General features: G+C 35.5%; 1 protein-coding gene across 1 annotated transcript in view; it reads right to left on the bottom strand.

The window, feature by feature from the left end:
• Positions 1–2,922: 2,922 nt before the first annotated feature.
• LOC109703899 (laccase-25-like) overlaps positions 2,923–11,243 on the bottom strand; it is a 29,392-nt gene continuing 21,071 nt past the window's right edge. Inside the window, exons 5-6 of the mRNA XM_020224633.1 lie at positions 3,413–4,009; positions 2,923–2,951 (exon numbers count right to left, since the gene is read on the bottom strand). Of these exons, the coding sequence (XP_020080222.1) occupies positions 2,923–2,951; positions 3,413–4,009 (626 nt within the window). The remainder of the gene's footprint in view (positions 2,952–3,412; positions 4,010–11,243) is intronic.

Here is an 11,243-nt window from a genome sequence, read left to right as displayed (position 1 = left end):
GTCTACACAGTACTACCAACCACAGTCACTGCCCTCGGCACAATCTAATACTACAGAAACGTCAAATCCGGGTCCACGGCCTCAAACCACTACAGGCACACACCACTAATCCGGAATATTGTAAACACGACTGTAAAAATCGCTCGGCATCCCAAGCACGAGCGTAACTGGAAATCTGAACTATCTGGAGGATACAATCACTAATGGAGTGATCTACAAACAGTATAAAAAATACAATAGCCCCTTAGGGCGAAATCAGGTAGTTTGAAGTATATGCAGGTCCCGACCACGCTGGTTTTCTCCTATGTTGTATCCAAGTCCCACATGTATGATTAATAACAACTAATAACATGCTTCCCCAATTCAGTTTAATGTCTAAACATATACCTACTCATGATTTGAGCTAAACAATAACAACTTGTAATATAACGAATATATGCGACCAACAATACTATAGGAGTAGGATTCCGATGATAACCCACCTCTAACGCTAATCCACAATAGCGAAGAGTCAATAGGAGAAGAAATTCCGGCGCATCGGCCTGGCCTCCATATCGCCACTTACGACGCAGCACTTGACTCGCCCCGCTCGCTCGCTCGCCGTTGCTTGCTTGCCTCGCTCGCACGAACGAACCCAAGTAGTCCTTGCTCTAATAAATTAGCTCAAACGTGGCTAATATATAAAATAAAATAACAAAAGGAAAGGATGAGAACTCCCACCGCCTTAATTAGGCAACGTGGACTCTACCGCCTTAATTAGGCAAAATTGCCCACAAGCCCTTATATAATTAGGTATTCAACTTTAGTCCTCTACCACATAAATCTTGAGTTTCAGAGTCCGTTTTTATGTCTATTTTGCGTAAAACGTCTCCAACTCAATCAAGCATAAACCTATACTGTAACCTTGTTAATTTGCTAAGGTTCAGTATATCACAGATCGTAATCATCTCAACCATACAATTCTTAATCAAAGTGCCAAAAATTTGAAAATATCAAATCCTTTATATTTTCAATAGTATAGTAGTTCTTCATTATATATATATATAGAGTTAAGCTAGAATACTCTCAAAAGCACCAATGAGGTGGTGCTTTTGAGTTTTTAACCATTGGATGGAGGAATGTGAGGTTGTGATGATGGTGGTAAGTGGTGGTAGGTGTAATAGTATTTGATCCAATGGCTATTAATAATCAAGGAGTAGATCCAAGGGCTAGAAACCTAAAAGCACTAATAGGGTGATACTTTTAAAAGTATTCTAGCTCAATTATATATATATATATATATATATTTTAAGTATATATAGGTTGAGTGAATAATCTGAGTTTAGTTAAAATTGGGCTAATGTTGTTGGCCCATAAAAACAAACCTAATAGACAAATAAAAGAGCGAAATTTCACTAAATTTATACTTTTTTTCCTTTATTTCTTTTTTTTACAGAGCTTAAATTTTCAATATGTTTCTCTCTTTCTCTTTTTCTGTCTCTCACCCTAAGTGGCCAAGCCGGAAGCCCTCCAAGTTACCAAGTAACAGCATATGCTCGCCATTGCCTATCTTGCTATTAATTGTATACTTGAGAAAATATACAAAATATTTTTAAAGTAAAAAATTATTATTCATATAAAATTTTACTTTTAGTTATATATGATTGGATAGTTTTATCCAATATTTATTTATATAATTTATTTATTTTTGACTGCATAAATGAAAATGAATAATATGGAGATTAAAGGCAGAAGAAAAGACATGTGAGGCTGGAAAGATTAGATATTCAACTCATAAATTATTTATTTTCATATTATAATACTATATTTTATATAATTATTTTGTACTTTGAACTATTAGACATATTTTTGTATCAAATTATAGATAATGTTCTATACAAATTAAACTATTGATCGTATAATGTTGAGAATTTCAAGCGGCTCGTTTAGGGCTCGAGCTCGCTCGACTCGAAATTAGGCTCGCTCGAGCTCGGCTCGAATTAATTTCAATCCAAGCTTGAGCTTAAATTTAGGCTCGAAATTAATTTCAAGCCGAATTTGACCCGATCGGTAAGCTCGCTCGAGCTCGGCTCGTTTCACCCATAGGTATAGTGATATTAATACCCAGATCTGATCCCGAATCCACGGAACCTTTAATTTGGACGTCAAATAAGATATACTATCATTGCGATGAAAGTTCTCTAGTATTAATTGGGAAGTTAGGTATTTGATTTTTTACTTACAAAAACTTTGCATTCATGATTAATATGATAGAATATGTATATCTGTTAATAATTATACTTCTATTGCAGAACAATAATTTAAGGCCAAATAAGATATTCTTCTACGATATTTATCATGCCTCTTTACGTATCTTACCTACCAAAAAACTAGATGCTTGTTAAGTTGAATCAAAAGGCTTAACTGCAGTAAAATATTCTTGCACCAAAACAAAATTCAACCCATCTGCTTATCTACCAAATGTTGAATCCTCTTGAATAAATTCAAACAAGATATACCAAATGACATGGTTAAGAGTCCAAACAGGGCAACGAAAGTTACAGGGCATGGTTGCACACAGAAAAGGCAATGCATGCTACGTACAAAAATCTAGGTCAACACATGGATAAAGATGCACGTATCGTACTATTATAAAGTTTGCAGACATCAAAGTGAACCTTAGAAGCTTTGTCTCTAGGATATGCGGAACCTTCGCCTGCTTCACCTTTCATACCTTTCACAATCCTCCACCATACGTATGAATTATTATCGAAGATAACTATCTTTCCCATCACTCTTGTCTGGTTCATATGCTCTCTGGATCTTGCTACATCCAAAGATGAACACTGGGAATCTGCCGGCGGCGTTTGAGAGAGTGCTGCGTCTGGGGTGGGGTCCATTCTAACAAACAAAAGCTGTAGCCAACCCGACTGGCAAGTGCAATCATGTTGACAATGCATAAGCCACCACTCCTGCAAGATTAAAAAGAAACAACAGTTTTAGAGCAAACAATCGATCTTTGTAATTTTCAAGTGTCTCAGAAAGAAACATATGCTTGCCTGGATTTATTGCGGTGGAACTTCGTATACCATCCCATCCACCTGTCGGAAACGCTATCGTGTTCCTCACTTGGGATCGACGAGGTTGTAGCCTACTCCTCACTATTGCTCATTGTAAATTGTCCAAACCCCATGCGCACCACGAAGAGTTGAACCCCAATGAATGCTGCATAGGGTGACTTTGTGTCGCACTATCGCAGTACTCTGCAACACAATCCACTGTGCATTGTTACTCTAATTTCTTCGCCTTCGTGCAATGCTGTCGGCTACCAGGACTCCTCGTATGGGCCGTTGTGCAATGGATGCATTAGTAAAATGCGGAAGAACAGCGGCGGTTATTTGGAAGTCGTTGTTGAAATACACCTTCTATTTACTCTTAAAGTGTGCTCCTGCATTGACACCTTGCTTCGGCAACCGGAATGAGACATTATTCATGCTTGTAACGACCAAGCGATCAGCAATTAGTTCGCACCATTCCTCGCCGCCTTTGCAAAGGGTGCCTACGCCAATGGTGATGAACATGCGCTCGTCAACATGGAGAGGGACGGTAGGCTGCCCCGGCAAGAGGAGGCTGGTTAAGCTGGTGTAGAAACGGTGGGCAGTGGGCGTGTGATGTAAGGAGGGCAAAGAAGGCATCACGGGACTCGACGACAGCGATGCGGATTTGTACTGAAGTATACCCCTCGTAGTGGTGTTCTCTAAGTATGGCGGCTGAGGATCTTCGGTTGCATACGGGCTAGCGGCCATGTAGTAGCGAGCGGGGGTAGAATCTGCGACCATGATGGCATCGACAGTTTGGCCCAGTGCGATGACGATCACATCTGTTTTGTAGGGCTTGGTATAGGTCGCATCCACGCCGACCACTGTGAAAGTGTGGCCGGCCACCTTGTAGAAGAACTGGTTATCGAGAGCGGCATTGATGATGCGAAGCAAGTAAGTCTTTCCATATTCCACTTCCAGCTTATAGTTCTCTGCAGGGCGGCACAACAGTATAGTTATTAAATTAGTTAATAAAGCGAATTTAGAGAGAACTTTTGCATTAGTATAGCAAAAATTCATGTAATAACTTTCTTATAAGCTATGCATTTCAAGTAGAGCCTTGCGCAGAGACTCCAGATTACTGTATTCTTGGTGTATCGGTATATATACATGATATGAGTACTTTAGTTTATATTTAGATATAATTCAAGATCTCTGTGGTGATCAACACATCAACGTACAGTTTATATATACAGATCGTTTTTGGAAAACTCAAAGCATGTCCCTTTCCAAAGACGGAATTTCGATGGACTGATATTGAGTATTTTGACTATTCAATAATGCTTGATGTCTCCAGTTTTCAGACTAATATATATCTTAACAAATGAAAATTAAGAAAACATGTTGATGATCTTTCCCACATAACATGAGGAAAAAAAAAATTGCAAATCAACGCCCCTTGATTTTTAGCTTAATTGCATATGCCAAGGGAGCAGGCAACTGCAATATGAACTTCAACAAAAGTTTTGGTAGTAAAATGTTCTACATTATTTTAAAACAAATGGCTGTTATTATTTTGGATTTCTCTTTTGTTTAGTACTTGTGAATTTATTTTATAGGAATAGAATGATATAATTAATTGTATAAACTTGTAAGGTTACTGTTTCTTGATTTCTTTTTAACCTTTTATCTCAATCCTTTTTTCACGAGTCTTGTTCGATGTACTGGAGTGCCCAGGTATTCATTTTACACTTTTCGCCAAGATCCGTCAAGATCTTTCTGAAGCAGTGCCGCGCGCCTCGGCCGCGTGCTGTTAATGATCGTCCATGATGCTCACTTCTGGCTAGTTCTAGCTAGTTCCAGATTTTGTTACAGTAGTTTGGTGGGTTGATAGGTTCATGTTTTGTAAGAGATAATTGCTAAAATTAATGCTAATGATATATATCCCTTATAGTAGGGCTGGCAATTCAGCACATTATTCATAAGTCATTTTCTAATTAGCTCGAACATGAGCTTGAGATTGATCACACGTTTAATAAACAAGCCGAATACGAGCTAAGATCAGCTTGTTCATGTTCGACTCGATATAGCTCGCAATCCAGCTCATTATTCTCGAGTTAATTCATGTTCGCGAAAATGAGTTCGAAATCGATCGCTCATATATATATATATATATATATATATAGAGAGAGAGAGAGAGAGAAAGAGAGAGAGAGTGTGTGTGTCCGGCTACTATACTATTATGAGTACGATCGTTTTCGTACTCATGAGTCTTTCTACCATTAGATCTACCCTTTGATCATTTCCACCCATTAGATTATACTATTAAACCAACCACCCACTCAACCTTAGCAGACCACTATCAATTTAACCGGGGACCACTATCATCCTAACCGCACATCTTTCATCCAAACCGACCGAAAACTCAATAGTACCAAGGGCTTGGTACTATTGATAGTATAGTAGCATAATTCTTATATAATATATATATATATAATATTAATATGTACATAGTATACTAGTACATATGTATATATGTACAGTGTATATATGTACATATACTATTACATGTATCATATATACATATGTCATATATACATATGTACATACATACATATGTAGATAATATATTAATATATATATTATATATATATATATATATATGTAATATATATATGTACGTTGTACATTATATGATATAGTATGTACATATATGTATATATGTACATATATACATATATGTACATACATACAGTATATATATACTATATTATATATATATATATATATATATATATATATATAGATAGATAGATAGATAGATAGAGAGAGAGAGAGAGAGAGAGCAGGGCTGCTATGCTCTTAGGAGCAGGAGGCCTCCGTGCTCCTGAACTATTTTCGATGATGAAATTTCGAATCGACGATCGGCTCCGTAGACTTGGTCTAGCGCATTTGAAGTTTGTAGAAAATAATTTTTACGATTTTTTAATTTCATTTACTTAGTGATCAAAAGGATTCAAATCCATAATTTTTAATGGTTGATATCTGCGTTTCAAGTTTAACGGATAGAAGTATTCAAATCAGATGAAATTTTGATGCAAAATTCTTTATAGCTATCTACAACAAGATCAATATTTCTGATTGAAAATTTTAGTGCTATATCACCACTTTTTATAGAATTTTTATTTTCAGCCCGTTAAAAATTATTAATTTTGAATCCTTTCAATTGCTAGGTAAATGATATCAAAAAACGCAAAAATTATTTTCTAGAACTTCAAATACGTTAGATCAAGTTTAATAGAGCCGATCGTCGATTCAGAAACTCCATCATCGAAAATAGCTTAGGAGCACGGAGGCCTCTGTGCCCTGAGAGCACAGCAGCCCTGCTCTCTCTCTCTCTCCTCTCTCTCTCTCTCTCTCTCTCTCTATATATAATTATATATATATATATATATATAGGATAAATTGCATTGTTCCCCCCTAAACTTTTGGCAAGTTTCACTTTACCCCTCGAACTCCTAAAATGGACATCTAACCCCCTAAACTCTAATATTTCGTTTATGTTACCTTCTGTCAGTTTTCCGTCAAGCTCCGTTAACCGGAAACTGACGAAGGGGTAAAACGAATGAAATATTAGAGTTAGGGTGTTAGATGTCTATTTAAGGATTTGGGGGTTAAGTGAAACTCGCCAAAAGTTAGGAGGTAGTAGTGCATTTACTCCGTAGGTGACTCTTGACTATAAATTATTTTATTATAATATTTACTTATGGATTGATACATCCTCAAGTTAGTGATCATGCTTGATATTTGAATTTATATATATTTTTTATCCTAAAATAAATCATACATAATTTATCCTACATTTTATTGTAATAAAATAAAAGTGAAAGAATGAATTAGAGTGGCTTAAAGATAAAAAAAGAGCGATCTAACTACCTACGATGCTCGAACCTCTACTATCCTGGTTTACTCGCTAATATGGTTGATTTACAATAGGTGTCCTCACTCAGATTTAGAGATTTTAATTCTTAGTTAATTTTCTGTATACTCGTTTGTCCCTTTTATCTTAGAAGCATTGTTGCTATAAAATACACTTAAATAAAATTTTTGTACTTTATTTCAGCCAATTAGAAATTTTTAATATAAAAATATAAAATAATTTATAGTAAAAATTTGGATAAATTGTATTGGTTACCCCCTGAACTTTGGGAGTTTCACTAATCCCCCAGACTCCTAAAATTGACATCTAACACCCTAAACTCTAATATATTCATTTGTTTACCCTTCCGTCAGTTTTCGGTTAATGGAGCTTGACGGAAAACTGACAGAAGGGTAACATGAACGAAATATTAGAGTTTTAGGGGTTAGATGTCCATTTTAGAAGTTCGAGGGTAAAGGAAACTCGCAAAAGTTCAGGTGTAACAATGCAATTTACTTAATATATATATATATATATATATATTATATATATATATATTATGAGAACTAGGCTGGAATACATCAATAGCACCAAACTATTGTTCTATTAGTTTTTTAGCCCTTGGATTTAAGAAATGTGTGGTTAGGATGATATGGACCCCTATGGTTGAATGGGGTTGTTGAATACGTATAATCTAACGCGGTAAAAATAATCAAAGGCGTTAATCTAAAGGCAGAAAATTTGATAGCAGCAAGTGCTTGGTGCTATCGATACCATAGCAGCGCGGACTATACTATATATATATATATATATATACACACACTATCGGTAGCACAGGACCTCCCGTGCTACCAAGTTGTTTTCGATGATGCGACTTCCAAATCAATGATCGGCTCCGTTAGACTTGATGTACACTATTAAAAGTATTTGGAACTAAATTTCATAATTTTTCGATATCATTTACCTATCAAACAAATAGGCTGAAATTGAACGGCTGAAAATAAAAATCTCATAAAAAATGATGATAAAAGATTTAAATTCAAGATCAAATATACTGATCTTACTCTAAATAGTGAAAAAAAATTTCTATAAAATTTTCATCGGATTTAGATTGTTTTACACTGTTAAACTCACAAACACGCCCCATCGGCCATTAAAATGGTCAATTTTGAGATCTTTTGATCACTAGTCAAATGATATCAAAAAATTATGAAATTTAGTTTCCATCCCGTGCTACCAAGTTGTTTTCGATGATGCGGCTTCCAAATCGACGATTGGCTCCGTTAGACTTGATCTACACTATTAAAAGTATTTGAATGCTGGACTCTATAGAGCCAGAATGGGTGGTAATAGAGCCGGTTTGCTAGAATGGGTTGTCGATTTAGAGGCTCCATCATTGAAAACAAATGGGTGGTAATAGAGCTGGTTTGCTACCTATAGCATTCTCTCTCTCTCTCTCTCTCTCTCTCTCTCTCTCTCTCTCTCTCTCTCTCTCTATATATATATATATATATATATATATATAATTGAGCTCCTATGCTTTTAAAAGCACTATGGCATTGATTCTTATAGATTTTCAGCCTTTGGATGAAGATATTTGTAGGGTTAGGATAATAGTCGTTCCCTACACTTTAGTGAAAAGTTAGTAGAATAGCATAATCTAAGGGGTGGAATTGATCAGAGAGATAGATCTAATTGTGAAAAATTTGCAAACACCAAATGTTTGGTGCTTCTAAAAACACCATAGTCGGACTCTCCCTCTCTCTCTCTCTCTCTATATATATATATATGTGTATGTTATAATATGGTTTAAATTTGTAATTATCTAAATTGAAGGTAAATTCTAGTCTAATTAGGATAAAATATAATTTAAATTTAATTTGGCTTATATGTATTATAGGAAGAAGTCCAATTTAAATTAAATTAGAATTAGACTTGTACTTAAAAGCTTTGTATTATATTTACATGCAATGACCAAACTAATGATGCTGCGACTCTAATTAAGCCTTGCAAGTTAATTATTTTTTTGCATCTATATTTCTCCGTTCTAGTTTTAACAAACTGGTATCAGACCTTTCTATTCTCTTTGAGGATTAAGATGACGACAAATTTCGAGATTCAAAAATTTGGCAGTACCAACAATTTCACATTATGGCAAGTCAATATGCGTGCTATACTAATGCAGTAAGAATTGCAAAAAGCACTGTTCGGAAAGAAAAGATACCAGATTTATTGACACCGGAGCAGAGAGAGGAGATTGATGACAAAGCTCTTATACGGTAATACAATTATATTTATTCGATGAGGTATTGCGCGAGGTCTTGGATGAATAGACTGCTGTAGGACTGTGGCTTAAGTTGGAGTCTCTCTTTGCGCATAGCGGAAGGTACCTCTATTAAGTCGTATTTAGATGAATTTAATTCTATTATTATCGATCCCCGCTCAACAGATGTCAAAATTGAGGAGGAGGAGAAGGAGGCTCTTTTATTACTATGTTCTTTACTCCCCTCTTATAAGAATTTTCGTGAGACTTTTTTGTTTGAACAAGATACTCTATGTCTCAATAATGTTAAATTTTCTTTACTTTCAATAGAGAGGATTGACATGCAGATAAGCAACAAGACAGGTGGAGCTTTAGGAGAAGGTTTGGTCACTAGAGGAAGGTCACGAGAGAAAGGTTCTAATAATAGAGGTACATCAAGATTAAAGTCAAAGTATAGGAATCTGATTTGTGGTTATTATAGGAAGAAGGGTCAAATAAAAGTTGATTGTTTTAAGTTGAAAAAATAAAGAACAATGAAAGAATAATGATGATAAGAATCATGGTTAGAAAATTACTAATATTAAGGCAGAAGCAAGTGTTTGAGCAGGAGAATAAGATGGTAGTGATATATCGTCTTCACAGTTACGAATAAGACACGCAGACAGGATGAGTGGCTTATGAACTCCGCATGTTTCTTTCATATCTGTACGCATAAAGATACTCGATGTACAAGGCTATTCAAGGTGGAGTTGCATTGATGGAAAATCACTCTAAGTGTATAGTTATTGCAATTGGCTGATTAGGCAAGGATATTCGACGAAGTAGTGAGGACTATTTCTAAGATTTGGTAAGTTTTGGATATGAGAAAAAAAAAATGATCTCATCAAGCACCCTTGATGTTAAAGGCTTTAAGTATTCTTCGGCTGATGGATATGAAGGTCAATAAAGAGAATCTTGTAGTGATGAGGGCAAAGTTGTCTAATGTGTTATATGTTCTACAGGATTTCACTGTGATAGGTTCAATAGCTGTAACTTCTTTCTCTATGTTAGATTCAGATAACACCAGATTATGGCATATGCGATTGGGCTACATAAGTGCATATGGTATAATGAAGTTGAGCGAGAGAGGTTTACTTAGTAGTCAGAGTTTAGAAAAGTTGGATTTATGCGAGCATTGTGTTTTTGGCAAACAAAAGAGAGTCAATTTTAAGGCTGCAGATCACTATACCAAAAGTACTCTTGACTATATTCATTTTGATATTTGGGGACTCTCTTATACTCTTACTTATGGTGGTACTAGATATATATTGACTTTTATTGATGACTGTGAGTGTTCTATCTAAAAAGTAAGGATGAGGTGTTTAGTTATTTTAAGCAGTGAAAGTCACGATCAAGAAGCAAACTAAAATGAAGATAAAAATATTAAGGACCAACAATGGTTTGAAATTCTGTTCATCAGAATTTGAAGAATTCTATAAAAAGGAAGGGATTGTCAGACATAAAACCATTAGGCATAGTCCACAACAGAACGAGATGTCTAAATAGATGAACATAACTCTTTTGGAGAGAGCCCGTTGTATACTTTCTACTGCTGGCTTAGCAATTCTGGGCAGAGGCGATCTGTACAGTATGTTATTTGGTAAATCAATCTCCACGTTTAGCACTTACTTGCAAAACTCTGAAGGAAGTGTGGTCTGATAGCCCTTTTGATTATTTTAATTTGCGAATATTTGATTGTCCTGCGTATGTTTATGTAAATAAAGGCAAATTAATTAAAGCTTAGGGCTAAAAAGTGCATTTTTATTGGCTATGCATCGGGAGTTAAAGGACATAGATTGTGGTGTTCTGAATCATCTAAATTACTTATTAGCAGAGATATCACATTTGATGAATCAACTATGTTATATACCAACCGTAATCTCCTGATGAGACCTCGAGTGCTAGCAAGTAGATGACGGTAGAGACCGATGGTATAGTTCAATCGCAGAATTCTTCTCAATCAGAGTAAGTTCAATCGCCTGACACCTCACTAATTGAAACCCCA

This window comes from Ananas comosus, unplaced genomic scaffold (assembly GCF_001540865.1).
Source record: "Ananas comosus cultivar F153 unplaced genomic scaffold, ASM154086v1, whole genome shotgun sequence".
Taxonomy (NCBI): Eukaryota; Viridiplantae; Streptophyta; class Magnoliopsida; order Poales; family Bromeliaceae; genus Ananas; species Ananas comosus.
Note: the sequence above shows the minus strand (reverse complement) of the source record. Positions and strands in the feature narration are given on the sequence as shown.